Source organism: Protopterus annectens, chromosome 6.part0, assembly GCF_019279795.1.
Source record: "Protopterus annectens isolate FY-2018-M chromosome 6.part0, PAN1.0, whole genome shotgun sequence".
Taxonomy (NCBI): domain Eukaryota; kingdom Metazoa; phylum Chordata; order Ceratodontiformes; family Protopteridae; genus Protopterus; species Protopterus annectens.
This window is the reverse complement of record NC_056737.1, coordinates 1,110,410,131-1,110,432,986: the sequence shown is the minus strand read 5'-3', so window position 1 is coordinate 1,110,432,986 and position 22,856 is coordinate 1,110,410,131. Positions and strand designations below refer to the sequence as shown.

At 40.9% G+C, this 22,856-nt stretch overlaps 1 protein-coding gene across 1 annotated transcript in view; it reads left to right on the top strand.

Moving 5' to 3' along the window:
- The window catches only part of ALDH6A1 (aldehyde dehydrogenase 6 family member A1), a 403,302-nt gene that overhangs the window by 107,516 nt on the left and 272,930 nt on the right, over positions 1–22,856 (top strand). The window contains exon 3 of the mRNA XM_044074724.1: positions 4,661–4,735. Coding sequence (XP_043930659.1) covers positions 4,661–4,735 — 75 coding nt within the window. The remainder of the gene's footprint in view (positions 1–4,660; positions 4,736–22,856) is intronic.

Below are 22,856 nucleotides of genomic sequence, written 5' to 3'. Positions count from 1 at the left end.
AGTATACTTTCTTTTTGGTTGGGTGTACCTATCCTGGTAGGGGTGGATATTATTTGTGTAAATGCATGCAGGTTAATATGGGTGGTTTGGGATTCTGAGGAACAGGTGCCCCAGTCTATGTTAAAGTCTCCAAGTAGTAGGGTTTCTTGGGGGTAGTGACATGATAGCCAGTGCAGGATATCTTCAAATGTAGATATATTGTTACCTGGGGGAATGTACATACAGATGATATTAATGCATTTATTTTTATTAAGTTGCAATTTGATGGCAAGAATCTTGGAGTTGTTAATCTGAGGTGGTTGTATTACATCTATGGTGACATTCAACTCAGATTTATAGAGTACAGCTACCCCACCCCCTTCCTCGAAGCACGATCCAGCCTTTGTATGTTGTACCCAGGTGGTAACACTTCATTGTCTTTAGTGTTAGGTTTTAACCAGGTTTCAGATAAACAGAGAATCTCAGGGGAGTGGGCATCCAGAAGTGCATGCAATTCATGTACCTTGCTGTTAATGCTTCTTATATTGAGATGACAGACTAGGAGAGAGTTAGTTGGCCTATTAATTGTAGGTTTGTAGCTTAGATTGCAAGTAGAGGGGGTATGTGTATCTGAAGTGAGTGGGCCAGAATTGGGATGAATATCACCACCAAGTATTAGGTTGAGTCTATACTTGGTGATGAACTTCAGGAATTTGTTTTAGTTTGTGGTAGTGTTTGGATCTAGAGCTAATGTGCCTGGGTTTGAGATGTTGATAGACTGAACAAGATTTTGGATAGGATCTGGTACTGTAAGTATGGTTGAAGGTGGAAGGATTTACAGCTGGGGTGATGGTATGGCCTTTTGGGACCTGAAATCCCGTGAGAAACTGGTTTTCATACAAGGTAAGGAGGTATGGTGTGAACAAGAGGGGTAGTAAAGAGGAGTATATCATTATATGTGATTCAGCTAGTGAGTTAAGGAACTGTTTTACCTGGTGATGCAACACCAGAAGATAGAGTGGTGAGGTAAAGGTACTGGAAGGGGGATGGGAGAATGCCAGATGAAAGCTAATAGGTGCTATTAAAATGTAGGTAGTAGAATGGGGGTAGGTGAGGAAACTTCACTGGTATCTGAAAAGTGTTTGGACTCAACATTGCCACAGCCTGGAAACAATAATTACCCTCGTTCCCTGACTGCAACAGGAGTTTCGATGGTGGGCAAAAGCCTGTCACTTCAACACGGGACAGCCATTGACCTTACCCACAGCCAGGCAGACATTGACAACAGATGCATCAGATTATGCCTGGGGGGCCCATATGGCAGGAAGATGTATTCAGGGCACATGGTCCTCAAGTCAAATGCATCTACATATCAATCAAAAAGAGATGCTAGCTGTTCAGAATGCCCAGACAGCCTTCAAGGATCAACTTCATCCAAGACCTACTGATAAAGACGGACATTACTACAGTCATGTGGTACATAAACAAGCAGGGGGGCACACATTCCTACCCCCTCTGCAGGCTAGCCATGAACTTGTGGGACACAGCATTGACTTACCAAGTACATCTGCAAGCACATTTCCTGCCAGGAAGGATAAATACTCTGGCAGACAAACTAAGCAGAAACCTAATGGATCCCCACGAGTGGAAATTTGACCCACAAGTCTTCAGCATGATAACAAGGAACTGGGGATGCCAGGACATAGACCTATTTGCCTCCCCTCACAACTGCCAATTACAGATATTCTGCACAAGGACTTATCACAAGCAAGCATGGAAAGTGGATGCTCTATCTTTCAGCTGGAAAAATCTAACAGTATATGCCTTTCCTCTTCTGCCTGTCCTCCCCAGGGTACTCCTCAAGGTCAGGCCAAGAGAAGCCAAAAATGATACTGATTGCCCCAGACTGGCCCTGCCAGTACTGGTACTCAATCCTAAAGAGCTGGTCTCAATGCCAAGCTTGGACATTACCTCAAATTCCTCACTTATTGACCCAACAAGACAGTCAGATACTGCACAGCCAACTCGGGACCTTAAACCTGGCAGCATGGTGGATAATGTAGCCATTCGAGACACACCTCTCTCTAAAGCAGTGATGGATGTTATTTTGGAGGCCAGGAGGCCTAGCATCAGAAAATCTTATGCAGAAAAATGGAAGAGATTCTGTGCTTGGAACCAGGCACTAGGTATTGACACGACTGTTCCAAATATTCCTCAAATTTTGCAATACTTAACTGAGATGCTGGATAAAGGCCTTTCCTTTTCATCAATTAAAATTCATGCCTCTGCCATTTCAGCTCATTACAATACAGAACCACCTATTTTTTTCTCATCCATTGCCAAGACAGTACCTCAGAGGAGCCAAAAACATACCTGCTTTGGACCTCAACTATGTCTTGGAAAAACTGACACTGCCTCCATTTGAGCCAGCCTCTGCAGCTGATATAAAATTCTTATCCTGGAAACCAGCTCTGCTCCTAGCAATTACCTCTGCTAGACGAGTCTCAGAGTTGCATGCACTCATGGCTGTGGAACCTTTTATCATTTTCCATCCTGACAGGGTTTCTCTAAGGACAAACCCTACATTTATGCCTAAGGTAGTGTCCAGTGTGGCCTTTAACCAAACAATTCATTTGCCCACCTTTTACCCAAACCCACAGAATAAGGATGAGCGACTTCTACATTCTTTGGACATTCACAGGCAGCTACGCTTCTACTTGGATAGAACCAAAGCTTTCAGAAAGACCGAAAAACTTCTAGTGGCATATGCTGAATCACAAGGAAAGCCTATCTCAAAACAGACCATTTCAAAGTGGATAGGCCACTGCATTCGTTTCTGCTATTCACAGCATGGCAAATCAGTGCCTAAGGGCATTAGGCCACATTCAACCAGAGCAGCAGCCACTTCAGCAGCCTTCCTCAGAGGGTACCAACCAAAGACATCTTAGCTGCAACTTGGAGTTCAGTGCATACTTTTACAAAGCACTATCACTTACCTCTCTACTCTAAATCCAGGGCAGGCTTTGCCACTGCAGTTCTGCAGGGCCTGATAGCCTCTCCTAATCCTATTTAGCCAGCCTCCCAACCTTAGCTTTGGGATTCAACCCAATTGTAATGACTGCAACAGTGAAACACGATGAACATAGTACAGTTGTGTACCTACCATAAATGTAGATGTTCGAGTGTATTCACTGTTGCAGCCAGGTTACCCACCCACCATCCCCCTTTTCCTTGCTGGGACTTATCTGTACTTTTCTATTCTATACAACCTATGTGGTATATTTGCTTGTAGATGAAGGAAAAGTTGTTTTTTGTGTATGCATGCTTATTGGCACAATTTAGCCTACCTTTTTAGGGGCACCTGACATCTGGGGCAAGAAAAACTGAAGAAAATGGCGTCTGCTGCATCCTCTATACCCCTGGTGCACTCCCGTCAGGGAGGAGGCGACAGCAACCGACGCCGGACCCAGACTTTGGAACTCGGGCCGACTGCGGGTAGCCTGCCAGCAGGATAACCCAATTGTTATGACTGCAACAGTGAATACACTCTAACATCTACATTTGTGGTAGGTACACAACTGTACTTTGTGTTTATGCCAAGTTCTGGACCTCTTTGCACGTATAGTCCAGTCGTATATTTAAATATGCAACTGCTAATTACTGTATACATGAGTGATAATGGCAGAGTCACTGGGGGATTCTTTTAAGATGAATGTCATCACTTTAATTAGATTTGTCATTGCTTAACAATTCTTACTGTACTGTAACATGCTCCAGTTTCTCATCTCACCTCAAATTTTCAAACATTTTTCATTAGGGGAGATCCTTTTGACCCTCCAGTTACCTCCTTCCTACCCCCAGAAAAGCTGGGCTTTTGTGCCCCCTCCAGTTTTCTAACTGCACAGTGCCCCTGACCATGTGATTTTTATTTTGGTGAAATCCACCTGCTTGTGGCAAATACTTATCTCTTGCTTTCTGGAATCAGTTACACATACCTGCATTCTTGATATATTAACTCCATTCTGCTGTAGTGTTAATGGTTACTCGCCACTTACCTCGTAATTGTAAGTCCTTATGATTTGTCACACCCTGTGGACACTACAGCCCTAAATACAAAGGTGTGTAATGGCTGACCCAAATACGTCTTACCTCAGGTCACCAGAAGAAAAGAGCTGTATCCATATTTAGTTGTGCTTAGCACTATGGTCCACTGATTGCACTGTGGTGAATGTGTACTTTAATCATCATAGTAGATGTTCTGATGTTGGAATTTATGCTAATTTTAGTGTAATGTACCTGAAAGTGCTGTGCGGGTATATGTTAACATTTCCTCATTATGTATATCTCAGATTAGGGTACGCTGGTCTGCACTGTCAGGATAAGAAATGGGGTACAGTGTAGTATACGTGTATGCCATGAGATCTCCTCTGTAGAAATAAAAGTGGCCCACTTGCATGTTTAGCAAACAGGAAAACCAGTGGAGACCTGTATGTGCAAATGCAGCATAAATGAGAGCGTTGTACGTAGAATGATGTTTATTAGAAGACCTTTGCTATTAGTGTTTTTGGTCTCAAGATTTTTTTTCTCTAACATTATTGGACAACAGTGGATAAAAGACGATTCGGTGATCATTAACTGTTTCTGACTGCATCTCCCTCTTCACTGTATCTTTTCTCCACAGCCAACAACAAAGCTGTTTATTGATGGGAAATTCATTGACTCAAAGACGTCAGAATGGCTTGACATCAGGAATCCGGTAAGTTTTTTTCCCTAAGCAGTATTGCAGTGTTCACATGTTTAAGAAGTTATGACTCTCTAGTGCTGTAGTGCATCTTTTACACACCATAATATCTCTCTGTTGTAATATTACAAAGGGAGATTATTGAAGTGTATTTCTTTCACTGTGTTAAATGGTTAACTTACACTGAAGGACTCTTTATAGTATGGAGACACAGGTAAAGACACCAACATTTTGTCACCTGAGTGTGTGACAATGACATGTGAGGCAGGAACCACAGTAACGTTAAGTGATTATAGATCATCGCACAGTGCTATGAATGTAAGTTCCAGCATTTTATTTTGGCAATGTGGAATACTACCTTCCTACAATCGTTGACTTTTTGAGAGCTTGTATACGTGGCATACCTCAAAATATGACCGTGGCATACCTCAAAATATGACCGTTGAAAAGAAGGAAGTGACAGTGCTAGAAACAGTACCTAACAGAATATATGCCATAGTATGTATGTTGCTTATATCATTCGGAGCAGCAGTATTACCACACCAAGAGGAACACACATTTTTGGCACAGGGGGGGACATAGAGACTGTTTGGCCTCCTATGTACAAGATTCAATCCTGACATCTGATCAATGCATGTTTGGAGTTTGTATGATGTACTTCTGTCTATATCACTGTTGCAGTATTCTTGAAAGAAGCAATGTCCTGTCAGCCCGTCGCTCAGCCAGTATTGAAAAGCTTGAAGGATCTTGTTTGTGCCGTATGTCCTATGTGTGCTCCTCAGACAGAATGTAGGGCATAAAAGGGATGTACAGATGCAACTACCAAGAACTTTTTTCCACCAGTTCAAACACCATTCTTGCCAATTGGTTGGAACGTTTTGTTGCTGTTCTGACCTCTTGACAACACCAGATAAGTGCCCCGTTGTTGTTGTGGTGGTTGTTGTGGTTGTTTTGTGGTTTCCATTTTACTCTTGTATTTTTTATGACTACCTAGAGTTCATGTCATCCAAGAGGGGAAAATGTCAAAGTGGGAGGCAGATTCTCCATAAGGATCATCACAGTCAGTGTTTGGGCACTTCCCACAACCATACCTCTAGTAGTGTCTGTAAGGCATTTGTGCCTAAGATACTCTGTAGCCATTTTGTCTTCCCTGACCATTTATCTTGAACAAATGGCTTAAGACAGTTGGCCCAGGGTACCATGAAGGATTTCACCCCAAGATTCTACCGCTTGGTAAGAAGGCCAAGAAGTCTTAGCCAGATTCTTTGCCTGCCCAGCCTTCACTGGACATCCCATCAAGAAGAATGTACTAGCTCTCCTGCTAGTTCTGTAGGTCATTCTGTGTTTCATTGGGTTCCTTTGCTGTGACCCCACCAGAGGCCAGCATGGATCCGTCTTTTCGCATGTCCTGTAAGGCTTTGCAGCCATCTGCTCCAGATGTCAAGGGGAAACATGGTTACTTATCCTGGAGGGTCCTAGAGGGATTCCGCAGATATTGTTCAGGGAGGAAGTTCCAGTTTCTCTTGAGTCTCACCAAAGGTCAGAACGTCTGGTGTTTGTTAGGGCTGATGTTCCTTCGCATGTTTTCCCTTGTCCTGTAGATCCTCCAAGACAATGGCAGGTGTGTACTCGGGGCTTATTCTCTGCCTTAATGGCCAGAAAGCCACTTTAAGGGGTTTTAGTGCCCTCTCCTCCTTGTACCTCTACCCCTTCTAAATGGTTTAGGAAACCAGATTCCTCAGATGAAGATTTCCTGTCTGTGAAGGATCTTTATCCTATTCTTCACAGATGCCTTAGCCTTTGGTGTATGGTTCTGATGCAGTCTCTTGACCCTGAGTCTCCTTTCACGGAGTTGTCCTTTTTGGGGACATAATTGCTAGGATGATGGAGTTCTTTAAGTGGGATTCTTAAGTGTCAGATATTCAGAGAAGGTATAAGTTACGTCACATGGATACTCCTAAGCCATCAGCAGTTCCTGCTGTGTTACTATAGGTGGATACTCCTAAGCCATCAGCAGTTCCTGCTGTACTGGCTGCCTTGTTCGATACTTTAATTGAGTCTCCTAATCTTCTGATTCTCAGCCTCCTGCGCCTAAGAAACCTGATGGGTTCTAGAAGGTCCCTGAGAATTGTCTGTTTTTTATTTAAATGTCCTGCTGCTGATCCTGTTGCGGTGTCCATTTCTTCTGACAAACCTAAACTTTTGCCTTCTGATATGGATAGCAGGGCAATGGAAAGGATTGGCAAAGTTTACACTGTATGTACTTTGGCCTTTAGGGCTATTGATTACCAGACCCACATGACCAGTTATGCTCTGGCCGTGGTAGCTGAGGCTTGTTGGCTTATCTTTGCCCTCCCTGATTCTGATGTCAAATCCTCTGCCTTATCCTTTTTTAGGTTCTGCTTCTCAAGTGGCTGGCCACTCTTGTGTAGTTATGATGTTGCTGATGCCTCTTCTAGAGCTGTGGCTTTTGAGTCCATCATGAGGCATTGGGTTTGGCTTTGTCTTATGTGTCTTTCTGAGGACATTACGGCCAAGTTGCTGGATGCACCCTTGGATAATGCTCACTTTTTTGGGAATGCTGCCGCAGACTTAAGTCTCCAAGAGAGAGACAAAATCTTAAACCTGTTTTTGTCTCTCCTATCCCTGAGTTCCAGAGGAATTATCCGTCTTGATCTGATTTTGTTTGCAGACAGCCCCACCAGGCCTCTTAAGGGCAGGAGGGGTGAGAGGCTGTGCTAAGGATTCTCAGATTTCTATGGCCCAGAAGCCTCACTTGTCTGAGCCTGCTTTTCTTTGACAACCCCCCCCCCCCCACACACACACACACACACGTTTTAGACCAGGTTCCTTTGTCCCTTTGGTTCTCCCTTTGTCTTCCGAATTGGTGTCTCGACTCTTGGGTTTTTCTGTCGTCCATCAGGGTTACTTCATGATATGGAAATCTCTCCTTTTTCTGAGATTCTTGAACCTCCTCTAGAGCAACTTCCTCATTTTCTATAGGTTCCCTGTTGAACCAAGTGACCATTTGACCTGTGCACCCCCCCCTAAAGTGGGATGGGCACTTGGAGACCCATTTTGGATCTCACTTGGCTCATCACATTTCTCAAGATCCCTTCTTTTCGGATGTTTGCTCTTCAACCTCTGTTTCCACTTTTATAACCCCAGGCTTTCCTGGTGTTTTTTGATCTGAAAGATGTGTACCTTCATATCCCTATTCACTCTGTCTACAGGACATTTTTATGTTTCTCTTATCTCTTCCTCTCATTTTTTAATGCTCTTTGCCCTTTAGCCTCTCTACTGCCCCAAAGGTATTCAAAAAATTCCTAGCTCCTGTAATTGCCTTCTGCAGGCTCCAAGGCATTCAGATTTTTCCTTATCTAGACGACTTGGTTTCAGGTGCCTTTTCCCAGTCAGTTGTTGTGGAATTAGCAGCTCACCCTCTCTATTCTTCAGAATCTGGGGTTTATTATCAACTTCCGAAAGTCTCTCATGTCGCCATCTCAGGATCATGTGTATCTGGGTTGCAGGATTCAGATGGTGCCAATGTTGGCTGCTCTTCTGCCTCCAGAGGTATTGTTGTTGACTGCCTTTTTCAGTCTGTTCTTTCCCAGACTGCCATGACAGCCAGGGAGTTTCTTCGGTCACTGGGATTCATGGCTTCTTCTATTCTGATGCTTCCTTTTGCCAGACTGCGTATGCAGAAGCTTCAGTGGTATCTCAAGAAGGAATTCAAGTAGTGGATGCTACAGTTCGCTCCCAACATAAGCTGGCCTTTCAGCATCTATTCTCTTCTCAGGAACTGTTCACTGATGCCCTCGGACATGTGGTGGGGGGCACCTCTTCGTCACCTGAAAGTAAACTGTCTTTGGCCACCCCATCAGAAATCAGACTGTATCAACATTAAAGAGATCAGCACTGTGATTCTGACCCTTCAGGCTTTTCATCCTATGTTTTCTCTTCGCCCCTTGAAGGTGTACACAGAGAACACTACAGTGATGTGGTATGTCAACAAGCAGGGGAGGCACAAAATCTTACCATTCTCTACAGGATGGCACTTCAGGCTTGGGAAGTGGCAGTCTGTTATCAGTTAACTCTTCAGGCAGTTTACATTCCTTCAGAGCAGAATCTTGTGACAGACTATCTGAGCAGGTCCAAATGCAGGCTCACAAATGGATGCTTCACAGAGATGTGTTTCTGGACAGTGCCATCAGTGGGTATTCCTCAGGTAGATCTTTTTGCCTCCTCTCTGAACAGGCAGCTTCCTCTCCCAGCCATCTGGCCTGGAAAACGTACACTCCATGGAAGGGGGAAGTTTTTTATGCTTTCCCTCCTCTTCCTCTACTTCCAAAAGCTCTGCTGAAGGTTCAGCTGGACTCCCCAAAAGTCTTGCTAGTGACTCCCTTTAGGCTGCAACAGCACTAGTTCCCCCTCTTAATGCATCTGGCTGGGGGCAATCTTCACAAAGGCACGTCACCAGTTGAATCTCTTTACATAGGACAAGGAGTCTGTCATCAGATTTAAAGCTTCTGCACCTGTTGGGTTAACTAAAGACGTGCATGTTGTGTGATCAGTTACCCTTCTGTATTAAATGTGTTCAAGATATTTATTCTAAGAGGAGATGTCACCTTGTGCCATACCTGAAGTCTAAAAAACACCTGGCACTTTCACATTTCAGACTTTATCTTTTGTCTCTACAGAGACAAAGCTGTGCCAAAATACTAATAGACTTATACCATTTTATTGCTTAAAATCTTTCATAAGGATCAAGTGGTCAAGTTGGCCTTGCAAAGTGTAAATGTAGTACAGACTACGTCAGAGCCTTGTTAATTAGTCTGCAGTTGTCAGAATGCTTGTTTACATTGGTCCTTCATTGTTACTTTTAAAATACAGTTTGTGTGGTCGTCCTCGTAGCATACAGTGCATAAATTGGCCTTGTTTGAAATTTTATTTAAAGAACAAATCTGCCTCTCACTGGGTTGTTCAAAAATCTTTCTCTCTTCTTTGGAAAGAGTTAACTAAACAAGGTTGATCTCTTTCACCACTATTGTTTTTATTAATCACTGAAAGAATGTTGACCAGCGTAAATCCTCAATGGATGGAAGTAAAAACAAGGTTCCGGTGAAATTAAATTGTTTGCAGATTGCCGTGTTCATACAACCAGCCCTGATAAATCCCTACCAATTACTGGGTCAGTGGTAAGTAAATATTTTGCAGAGTTGCCTGGTGTTAGAGCAAATGTGCCTGAAAGTGTAATTTTATCTCAGAGTAAAACTAATATTTACAGAAGTAGGGCTGACACTAAACAAGGGTCCTATAAAAGGGATATCAGAATATTGATTTCTAATAGCTATATGAACAATAGATGTATGCTTTTAAAAGGGATGGATAAGCTTTTTGTATGTGTTTATGCATGAAATCATCTTAAACTGTCACATGCATTTAAAATAAAAGCTTTTACAAGTCATTTTTTTCCCAAGAAAGAGTAATGATTTCACAAGTTAAGCTGTTTAATAACATTAAAAATGGAGGATTTGGATGAATTTATTTTCACCTTTATGATACTGCTGCAAATATAAGTAATGCTGGAAATATAAATAATGCTTTAAAAATCAATAAAAATTGAATAAAATGTGATTAATCTCTCTATTCAATTACTGTTTTTATTTTAACACAAAATTCCCCAAAACTTGGCCCAAGTAGTTCACAGGAAATGTTAGACTGTACTTTAACTTCAAAATTGTTGAGAGAAATATAAACTTCTCTAGACTGTGAAATCCAAACTTTGGTGACATCCAGATGTGACTTGCATCAATACTGGTTGCAGGCAGGAATACATATTTTCCATGACATAAATTTATATACATTGTAGCACCTTAAGATGTTTTGCTGAAGTACATAATTTTATTTATTTTTATTTTTACATTTGTTAACCGGGTTAGTTTATTTGGTTCTTAGAAGCCCTTTTTCAGCAGAGACCCGAGGAGAAAAGCTCCCAAAAAAAGTTTAAATAAACAAATAGTAAGAACAAAGATAAACACAGATCACATTTTAAGTATACATACTTCTGAAGTAATTATATAACATGCAATAAAGGAATATATAGAATAGATAGAAATACCAATACAATACATATATGGAAATAAAGACCATTAAAAAGAGATTTTTGATGGTATTTGCAATTGAGAAGTGCAGTACCTAGCTGGAAGCCTCCATACCAAACATCCAGCTTGATGAATGTAACAAATTGAACTAATAAAAAATAAATTCATATCCTGCTTCTTAAATGAAATAAAAACATTGCATATTTACAAAATGTCAAAATATGAAGTAGTACTTGGAGACAGGGTAAATAGAATTTAGCTATGAAATAAATTAGCTTGATGGACGCCTTACATCAATACTCCTCATTAACATAGATTAATTCCATCATGGCCCAGGATGCGCTTAAATTGTTTAATAAAGCATATTGGGCTGTAGAAAGGCTATTCAGTGAGGTCTTGTTAAATCTGCTGTCTGTATAGCTTGCAGCTTTGGAGAAGAGTGCAATGTATTTTATTACATTTAGGATTGTAAACAAAATGCTTTGGAAGGAATTAATATGGACTGGCAACACAGGATTACAGTTTTTAATCTGTGTGATTTACCCCAGAGGAAGAAGATAGACTAGAAAAGGTGTGGGAATTGTGGTGCTGGAGAGGCTTAAGAAGACCATGAGAAATGTCATCAGATACATGGTCAGATTTCAGTGTAAGGAGAGGTCAGTATTCATAATCCACAGCAGGGTTGTGATAGTAAGGAAAAGAGTGTGCATTCTGGCAGCAGTTGCTGGATCCGTTAGATAAAGCAGGACAAAATGAGATGGTATTAATAATAAAATATCTGAATAGATACATTGGGACAGACAGAACAGGGTATGAGGATTGTCATGGTCCACATGGATGGAATAACATAAATAAAGAAAGGGATTTTCTAAACTTTTTTTTTTTTCTGGTAAATGTCGTGATTGTGACCAACACTTCATCTAGCAAGAACGACATCAACTCGGGTAGACTTCCTTCTAGTAATGAAAAGGCATCCGGGTAGAATCCATAATTGCAAAGTCATTCCCAGAGAAAGTCAACTCACAGTACAAACCATTGTTGCCACAATCATCTGCAAACAGTGGTCAGAGAAGGTTGATGTCCTGAAAGTTGATTGGAGAGAGAGAGAGCACATGAGTTCAAGGAAATACTCATGGCCTTGGCACCACATGAAGAAAAGGAAGTAGTGAGTTGAAAGATGGCAGCACCTCAAAACAGCATGTGTGAGGACTATGGAACAGATGCATCAGAGGTAGACATTCACCAAAGGGCATTAAGTATGTTGGTGCCTGTTGCAATAAGAAGTGTTGAGTTGGTCAGTTGTAGTCTACTGAAGGTTCTAGTAATAACATCAAATGTACCAGCCAAGGAAAATCTTTGTAATGCAGAAGTCAAGGAAGTCATCATGAGAAAGGAGTTCAGGAAAAAATTGGAGATAGAAAAGATTGATCAGGCTGAGAATGAATACTGGGCTAAGAAAGCAGTTGAAAAAACAAAGAGCAAGGCTTTAAGTGCACTCCACCAACTTCTGTAAAGTTCCTCAGCAGATGGTGCAAATAAAATCTCTCCGGTTGCAAGACAAAGATAATGAAGATGATGATAATCAGAAACTTTTCATAAGGCATGTCAGCAACAATCTGCTCGCCACTCCACAGGACATTCAAAGGTAGATGGAATGAGTACTTCTAGCAACTTTTGAATGAAGAAAACCCCACAGAAGCTCTAGTGCCCAGACACAGCCTACGATGAAAGAAGATGAGGAGCCAACTTCCAAGATGGCTGCACATTGAATAAGAGCTTAATTCTAGCTGTCTGAAAATAAACTCTGCAGAGAAAGCCAGTGGACTTGTATTTCTGGGTAAATTTCAGTAACTAAGTGCACTTCCTGGATACCAGGAAAAAAAATGTGGAGGACCTGAGAGATGATCTGCTACAAAAGGTGAGGAAAAACCACTGACTGGGAAGAGTACAGCAGCTGTTAAGCAAAAAGCAATGCAAGCTCCAGACGCAACTTCCTAGAGAAAAGTGTAAGACAGCTATAAACAGACCTGACTAAAATGAGATTAATTAAACTTTGATGGAGTACATCAACTCAAATAAAAGGCTGGAAAAATGGAAGAGGTTTTAAACAGATGTTCAGATGAGGTGATAAAACTGCAAAAATCAAAGGTAAAAATTAAGAAAGTGCTGGTTGAATGAGACTGCTCAAAAAGAGAGGATTCAAAAAATAGAATTAGAGGACAGAGCATGTAGGGGAAAACTGGAGATTTTCTGCTGCGCCAGGGAAACTGGAAGGAACAGACTGTATTAATTTTATGAAAGCAAAAATAAGCAACTGGACTGGTATTCCACAGCAGGAGTTGATTGTTGAAAGGGCACATTGTGTGTATACTCCAAACCTGGCTATGAGAAAGCAACTTGGACCTTTTAATAGTGAAGATGCAATCCTACCAGCAGATGGAGTTGGTTCTGACAAAACTGTGGCAGAAGGAGAAAGTACTAAAAGTGCGAGACAGCAGTGTGTCTGGAGAATGATTTGCTCACTGTACACCAGGCAGAAGAGGAGTAAATCTTTCCACTGTTCAGGGAATGTCAAGAAACGTGTGGGATTCAAACTGATTTATCTAGGTATCTTCAAAATATTCTCATTTTGATGCAGTACATGCTAAGTAGGAAATACAAAAGTTTGTCCCAACAAAAAGTGAGCAGTGAAACTGAAATAGTGTGCTGCTTGTTCTGGTAATAAAGACCACAGAGAGACTGTGCCAGTGAAACCTTGTCCAATATTTCAACCAAAAATGCTTGAGAGAAGAAAAAAGCATGAGTTGACTAGAGGAATCAACAGTATGTCTGAAATGAAGCAGAGACAGGATATGGGAAATGGAGATGAACAGGAATAAAACCAGTAACTTGGAAATTGACAAATATGGGATTGCACAGTAATAATTCTACTTGAATATGACCAAACATGAAAATCTGGAAATATTGGGCTTTTTTGACTTTGTTATACTTGTAGGGGGACTAAAGCATATGCCCTACTTCATGTCATTATTGTTTGGAAAAGTATTTAGGGGAGAGGAAGTGGAAGGAGAGAGGAAGAGGAGAGAGAAAGTTAACTGCAAGTAAAACTTATTTTTTTCTCAATAGTAATATGTTTATAGTGCACGATTTTCTTTGTGTGCTATAAAGTTTTTTTTCAGTTAAAGTGCAATGGTGATACTAATGTAAATGGGTGCTTCTGTTTTTTTCCCCCTTCCCTTTCTTTTTATTTAGTTTTAAGAAATGTAGGTATTGCAGTATTAAAAAAGAAAGTCTGGTCAAAAGAGCATGACAAGAAAAAAGTATGTACTTGTTCTCATTCTTGCATAAGGGAATGACTGGATTAAGGGCCCTAGCTTAATCTAGTAACAGTTTTAAGAGGACTGCAAGTAAATGAAAAAAATCCATGAATATTATAAAGCTTTTTCTTTCTAGCAAATGTATGCTTTTAGTAACCACTTTTGTCTTCGTGAAGACATGAGGAGCAGATAATCTGATGAAGAGAAATGGCTAGGAGATACTTGAATGCTTTCAGAAAATATTGTTTTCCCATCTACGAGAGCTATAAAGGTTAAGACAAAACCAGACACACTTGGTAGAAGCACAGACTGTATAGCATGCATCTCATTATAGATTACTTTTCTTTTCAGTTAACCCAAGTCTACGAGTGTGGCTGTCAGTTTGGGACACTTTCTCCTTTTAGGAGGGTAAAACTTCAGTATTTGAAGATGTGCATAGTTTGGTGTGTTAGTGGTAAGTTGATTTTCAGTGGGGTATTGGGGTGCATATTTTTTGATTTGTTTGAGGGCTTTCAATAAAACAAAAAGTTTTGTAAGATACGACATAGGCTGAAATGGATATGACAAGAAACCACTGTATAAAAGATCAACCTGCCAAACAGTGTATCCATGTAACACAAAAGCTGGAACTAGACACATAAAAAAACTGTTGCACATAAAAGGTGGGAATAACTTTTTAACACAATGATTCTTTCTTTTAATGTATTTAAATGTCAATGATCTCACAGATAAATACAAAAAGAAATGGTAGTGAACTCTTACTTAAAAATGTAGAGTGCAAGTAGCTATGCTACAGGAAACTCGCTTGGAAAGAACTGAACATGTGATTTTGATAAAAGGTTTTCTGGATGCTTATTCAGCGGAATACCTGGGACAAAGGAAAAGAGGAGTACTTATATTGCAAGAGGAACTCCAATAGTGACAGAGTGGGGAAAGATAACTAATTTGGATTTGTAATTGAAACAATGTTAGATTTGTAGTACCAAGGGGCTACTGGCAAGGGAGGAGGATTATACTGGTACGTATTTGTATTCCACCGAAAACTGCTATAATGGAGCTTAAAACAATTCTGGAAAGAATAATCAGCTTTCAGCAAGAAATATTCTTGGGGACCCACAAGGGAAAATATAACAAAGGAGGGTAGGTGTTTGAAGAAACCTATGAAGATATTTGGCATGGAAGATGTGAATTCCATACTAGGAGCTTGGAGCGAATTTGCGTACTATTCCTCAAAATATAAACACTGGGATAGGCCAGACAAAATTTACATTTCTCAGGAGCATGTGCATTTAGTTGAAAGTCTTGATACGTGCCCAATAGCAATTTCAGATCATGGACTCCCTGGCGCTTTCCCACCTATCTGTTGAAAAGAGAGGAATTTAATGAATAGGTAGTGAAAATTATTCAGGAGCTATTGGAGAAGATAGTAATTTTGTCTAAAAATATAGCTAGGAAGTGGAATAAAATTTAAAGTAAAGTTTAAAAATAGGGTGGAAATAAAAGAAAAAGGAGATGTGGTTAAGACGTAGCAAGAATTATTTGAGGGACTGACAAATGTTAAAGTATTGCCAAATAGGGGGGATCTCACTAAACAAGAAGAGGTGCAACTGCAGAATACTAAACAGAAAATAAGGGATTATCTCGATAATATGCATGAGTTTAGAAAGATTGCTGTTCAGCAACTGTCGCCAGAATTTGTGAGCCTATAACAAGAAAAACAACGAGGTTCTGTAGCGGTAGTAAAATATTTCAGAAATTCTATGAGTGTCTGTATAAAGCAGAGAAATATGGAAATTAAGAAAAGGTTCAAATGGAAATGTTTATAGAAGAATTAAATATGCCAAGGTTTAGGGGTAAATGAGGCTCCGTTACTAATTGTTAAGATAGGAGGAGAGGAGATAAAAATGATGTACAACCAATCCACAAAAAAAAACCCAGCATAGGGGGTATTTCTGTGGCTGTTTGAAGTCTAGGAAGGAAAAAACTGAAAGATCTGGAAGGTTTTGTGTAACAGTATTTTAAGAGGAGGAGAAGCGCCAACATCCGGTAAAGATCCATTAGATCCAGCTTCATACAGGCCCATTTCAATACTAAACCATGATTATAAAGTTTGTCTGTAATGGCTAAAAGAATGTCAAAGGTGATGCCAAAATTGATAATGTGAATCAGTGTGTTTTTATTTTGTGGAGAGGAGGCAAACATTTGACAATATTAAGAGAACATTGATCCAAAGGGATGCATAATGTAAGAAAATACCACTGTTGATGGTGGCTTTCAATGCAGAGAAATCCTTTGACAGCGTAAGCTGGGACTTTATGAGCAAGGCAATGGAAGCATTTGCATTCCCTGAAAATTATAAGGTTGATTAGGAGAGTATATGAGGGAATGGAGGTGAGAATTAAAGTGGGTGTGTTCCTCTCTGGTAATTTCTGATTTGAGCAGAAGAACCATACAGGGGTGTCCCCTTTCCCCTTTATTTTCATTATATTTAGAACCATTGGCAAAGAAAACAAGGGACTCAGAAATTCAAGGATATAATTTGTATGATAGTCGAGAGAAAAGCTGGCTCTGTCAGGTATAAAATATCATTTCAGTGTTGTGGAACATTTTGAGACAGTTTCAGTTCTTTTCAGGATGCAAAATTAATAAATCTGAAACAAAGGCAATAGCTGTAAATTATGTATCCACACATGAATTGGTTCAGCAATATCCATATTTAGGTGGACATGATAAAAATGACGTACTTAGGAGTGCGGCTTAAAACTGATTCTGGTGTGGCAGCGTGATATGTGGGAAGAGTCCAAACAAAATATAATATAAAAAACAAGACATTAGAAGCTCTATTATATGGATATGGATAGTAAGATGCAAGCAGATGAAATGTTTTTAGTCCCTTTAGTCTTGCATACAGGTCAGGCGTTGTGGATAGCAATTAATAAAGAGCTGAAGGATTTTATCTGGGAAGGGAAAACTGCAAGAGTCCAGTGGGACAATCTGATTCTTCCAATAGAATACAGCAGATTGGGATTACTGTATTTGAGGGGGTATTTCAGAGCTACACAGTTAAGGTTCCTATATATAGCAGAAGCAGAAAACTATAATTCAAAGTGGAAAGGGATGATTATGAAACCGGAAGGAAGCTCAAGAAATGAGGAGAGATGGGATTTTGATGCAGACCTTTAAGGAGAATGACAATCGTACACATATTGTATTCATAAATAACAGAAGGTATTCTAAGAAAGCCAACATGGGAATGGAGAAAGGAGATTCTGCCAACAGGGATGACTGCAATTAGGGATACAAACAATAGCCAAGAGGGGGCTGGAATTTATTGTAGAAAACTAGCAAAGCAACCAATGTATTGGGAGCAAATAACTAGAGAGAGGAAAGGTAATAGAATGGGAAGACACCAATAATTTATTTGAACTGCAGGTTAGAGATGACCTTCACAATCAACTATTGATATTCAAATATAGGCAAAGAGAGAGAAATGGGGGTGCCTAAGCGAAAGACCAGCACTGAGTTTTTAGTGAAATCTAGATCAGAAGCTGCTGTTAAAGGAATAATTAGTAGAGCATATTGCATGGTAACTATATAAGAATCAGTCATAGGAGACTGGATAAGCAATTCAAAAAGACAATGGGGGATATATGTACGTCTCCCAAATATGCAACAATCTAGAACATTTGGGATTTTTGCTTGGAAGTATTTACGTAGGTATTTTTATACCCCAAGTAGACTCCAGAGAATTTTTCCTCTGACAGTAAATGTTGGAGGTGTGATGGTGAAGAAGGTGGTAATTGGGTGCATATTTTCTGGAGTGTAATGAGCTGGCAGACTTGAAAGATTCCCTGCGGACTGCTCTGTCAGAGATAATGAGTGAGCAAGTTGGTGTTTCTATGGAGATGATTTTTCTGAGCTATGTTGCAGAATCGGAATTGTCTAGACAAGGTAAGGCCTTAGAGTCCAATTATGATGGCTGCCAAAAAAGCAATTGCTAGAAAATGGAAATCCAAAGTCTAAACCAACTGTACTAGAAGTAGTGAATATAGTAACAGAGATAAAATGACTGGAATTGGAATCTTTAGAAAAGGATAGGAAGCAGTTACATAGAAAGAAAATAGAAATTGTGGGAACAATACATACAGGGGAGGAATGAGGCTTAAAGAAGGCAGGATTTGAATGAGCTATGTAATGTCTGACTGACAACGATTGGGTAAATTATAAGTGGTGTATAATGTTTGCAACTAAAATCAGTATGGTTTGTTTTCATTTATATAAATGTATGATTGCCTATATCATAAGTGATAATTTAATAAAGATGTTTCTTGCTTAAAAAAAAGAAGAGCCCACCCCAGAAGTAGTAAGAACAGCAGTAAGGAAAATTATGTCATGGAAAGCGCAGACTTAGATGAGGTCATGGCAGATACTGTCAAGATGTTGGGGAGAGTTCGGGAGAAATGGTCTCACAGGGTATTCATAGCAGTATGGAGATAAAGGAATATCCCAGATGACTGGAGAGTAAGCGTTCTACTACCAGTGTACAAAAACTGTGTGGCAGCTAAGGATCTGTGGGAAGAGACAAACAAAATAATACAAAAAACAGGGCATTAGAAGCTCTGTTATATGGATATGGATAGTAAGATGCAAGCAGTACTGTGGGCAGTATTGAGGTTTCTTGTCACACTGCATGAAAGTTCTGGAGAGGAGGCCTGATAAATGACTATGCAGAGCAGTAGAAAATAAGGTGGGAGATGAGCTGTGAGGGTGCAGGACAACTGAGCCAGTGCCTGCTGTCAAGCATTTCAGAAGAAGCTCGAGTTGAGGAAAGAGTCCACCTAGTCATTCTTAGATTTGGAGAAAGCATATGGGAAGGTCCAATGAAAGCTGATTTGGGAAGTCTGGCTAAGGTTTGAAGTCCAGAAACATTGGTGGATTAATCATATGTGCAAGTACGCAATGAATACCCACTCCCACTGGTTATTTACAAGGATTAAATGACACAAGTGCGAAGAATATTTGGACTCGCAGAGGGGTTACTCATATGTGCAAGTACGCAATGAATACCCACTCCCACTGGTTATTTACAAGGATTAAATGACACAAGTGCGAAGAATATTTGGACTCGCAGAGGGGTTACTAGTAGGATTTGGTGTGTATCAAGGTTCAACTTTCAGCCCACTGTTGTTCATACTGGTGACCTACTACATTACCAAACAGGTGTGAGAGGACAGATCAAAGTCTCTGTATACAGATATTGTGGCGTTACAGAAAGACTCTGAACAAGAACTTCAGCAGATGATCGAGAATGGTATACCATGCCGAAACTGACTGCACATGGGATGAAACTGAGTGATTAAGACAGTTGTAATGTCAGCAAATCAGGGAAAGCTGAAGAACCAGAAAACTGAAATAGAAGGGAAAATAGTGGAGCTGGTTAACGGCTTCATGCGTCTAGGGAGGGTGGTTGGGGAGAAGGGAAGTATGAATGAGGAGGTCAAAACTAGAATCAGAGGGGCTGCAGCAAACTGGCCGAAAGTGCCAGGTTTAGTGTACGAACAGAAGAATGTCGAAGAAGTTGAGTAATGTGTACAAAACTGTGGTTTGACCAGTACTGCTGTATATACATTAAACCTGGGCATTGAAGGCTGAGCAGATGAGGAAGCTAGAGGCAATGGACATAAGTGCTTGAGATGGGTGGTAGAGTGCACACTGTGTGATAGATGAAAAAATGAGGACATCATCAGAGCAGAAGTCCAAGTAGGTCCAATTGCAGAAAATGTCAAAGAGAATAGATTGCGGTGGTTCAGGCACATGTGCAGGAAAGCAGAAGAAAATCTGGTGAAGACTATTTGGGACAGACAGGAAGAAGGCAAGAGGAAACAAGGGCATCCAGCAAAGAAATGGATGGCTTGTGTGAGACGAGCTGTGACAGAGGCATGACTGTCAAACAAGTGAGGAGTGTGGCATTTAATTAAGAGAGTGACTGTTGATGTACCCCTAACCCCATGTAAAAAATAGGGGGGGGGGGTGTTGATTGTTTTCTAAGTTATTAAAAAATTAAAATGAGCAAATCAGAACTTCCTTTTTGACATGACATATAATGTATAGATGTTTTCATTATTTGCTTGCAAATGTTGTAGCATTTATGTTCTGTAGCCTTGCCTGTATAAAAGAAACCATAAGTACGTCAGCAGTAAGCAGCGTACTCAATGTCTCCCTGTAGATCAGAGTGTGTGTATGTACCTTTAAGAAGCATTTTCAGATGTTGCATATGCATATAAATACTGAGCATGTGCAGGCAGCAGTGCCAATTTGAGAGAACAGCCAGTGTGTTAACATGTATGAGTGTGGTAGTGAGTCTGTGTATAGGTTTATTTCAGTTTAAGTAACAAAGCCTCATTTCTGATATTTTTTAAATAGATACTTGAACTGAACCCACAAATGGTTGGTCTGTTTTTTCCTGACCAGATGAACAACATAGTGTCAGAACCAGGATCAGAAGAACAACTTCTTTGAGCCAAAAAATAATTAACTTCAACAATTGGCTTAGTTTCTGGTGTCATTCCAAGGCACACCTCCAGCATGATGCATTGGAACTACTCCAGGTGCAACTTGACAGTTGGCAAGACACCCATCCAACTTGCAGCTAGCTATAGACCCACCTCCATGACTCAGGATACCCATTCCTCTTACCTGGATATACTTGACTCCATTAAGGTACCCCCTTAATACCCTGATCCTTGGTGATTTCAAGTACCCCACCATAGACCTATTTCTGCACTAATGCCCTCACTCAACAATTCCTTGACTTCCTCAATTCTAACACACCAGACCAGCTTGTGTCATCCCCCACAAGGCGAAATAACATTCTGGACTTGGTTCTCACCAACATGGGTGACTGTACCAATCCGGTAGCATGTTTTTTCCTAGTGAGATCAGATCATCTGACTGTCTCATTTGAAGTTTCTATCCCACCCAACCCCCTCCCCCAACTGTAATCAAGCTAAAAGACTTCTCAAAAGCTGACTACAACCTCCTAAGGGAGGGTCTGTAGCTTCACAACACAGCCCCCACCAGAGGATGCAGACAACTACGCTGAACAGTGCACCAGTGCAGTATACAAGCACATGTACTACTGCATGGACTTGGCCATACCCAATAGAACTAAAACCTACTGCTCAAGGAAACACAAACCTGTTTGGTGGACATCCTCTATCAACAGGCTTTACAACAAAAGGAAGAAATTGTTGTCCAAGGGTAAAACGGAACATATTCCAAATTGGAAAAGCTCCCTCCTTCTCAACAAGCAAATTACATCACTAGTGAAAGCCTCCAAAGCCAATTACGAATTGAAACTAGCCTCTGAAGCAAAGGGAAACCACAAAGCCTTTTTCAGTTATGTCAGGAACCTTCAGGGCAAAGCTCAGGTTAGTTCTGAATTGTTACTTAAAGGTATCACTTATACCAATCCTGTTGACTTAGCCAACCTGCTACCAGATGGGGTGAGTGCAAACTTCACCCCCCCCCCCGCAAAGGTCCTTTAGACGTCCACAAAAATTGTCCCACACCTCACATCTCTTTAGGTCAAGTGCTAAAGGCCCTATCCAAGGCAAAAAACACAGCTTCCATGGGACCTGATAGTATCCCAGGCTGTATTTCACACCATCTCCAGCAAGAACTAACTTTGCTATTGGGCACCCTATTCAACCACAGCCTAAGTACAGGCTTCATTCCAGCAGAGTGGAGAACTGCTATTGTCATCCCCTTGCACAATGGTAGTTTCCAGGGTCAGTAGTGGCACCGTCGCCCCATTAGCTTGACAAGTCTGATCTGTAAAGATATGGCGCATATTATTATAGCGCTCATAAACAAAAACATAGGCAATCTCCAAGCACTTGACCCCACCCAGTTCAGATTCGTCAAGGGCAGATCTTGCCTGTTGAGCTTGGTTGACTTCTTTGAGACCCTCACCAAGGCCCTGGATGAGGGGAACATCAATGCATACAGCTTACCTTGACCTGGCCAAGGCCTTTGACACAATCCCCCACTCGGGCATCATCAAAAAGCTAACACAACTTTATGCCATCTCATCCGGTGAGTGGCCAACTGGCTCACTGGCAGGACCCTCAAAGTCAAAATAGGTTCCTCCACCTCCGATAGCAGACCTTTCACTAGCGGAATTCCCCAGGGATCTGTCCTGGGACCCATACTGTTTGGCATCTACTTCTCAGAGGTGCAGGCAAAGACAAAAGGTCTGTGGCTGGCCAAGTTTGCGGATTACTGTAAGCTGGGTGCTGTCATTGACTCCCTAAATTATGTTAACATACTGCAAGAGAGTCTCACAGCAACTAATGACTGGTGCCAAAGTCATGGCCTCAAGCTAAATGGAAAAAAATATATCATACCATTCAGCAAAAACTCAGCCCGTACTGATTACCACATCAACAGCAACCCCCTAAGTACACAACCTGTGTTTCAGAGACCTGGGCACTCAGGTTGATAACAATCTCACATTCGACCATCATGTAGCGGCAGTGGTCAGAAAAGCCTTTTACTTGGTTCATCTCATAAGTAAAGGGATTGCTTCCAGGAAAAAGGAGGTTATTGCCTCTCCATCATTAGACCAATAATTGAGTATAACGCCTTGTTTGATATGTGCCTCTCCAAACATCTGCACCAACTGAAAAGGCCACTGAAATACCTCACAAAGAG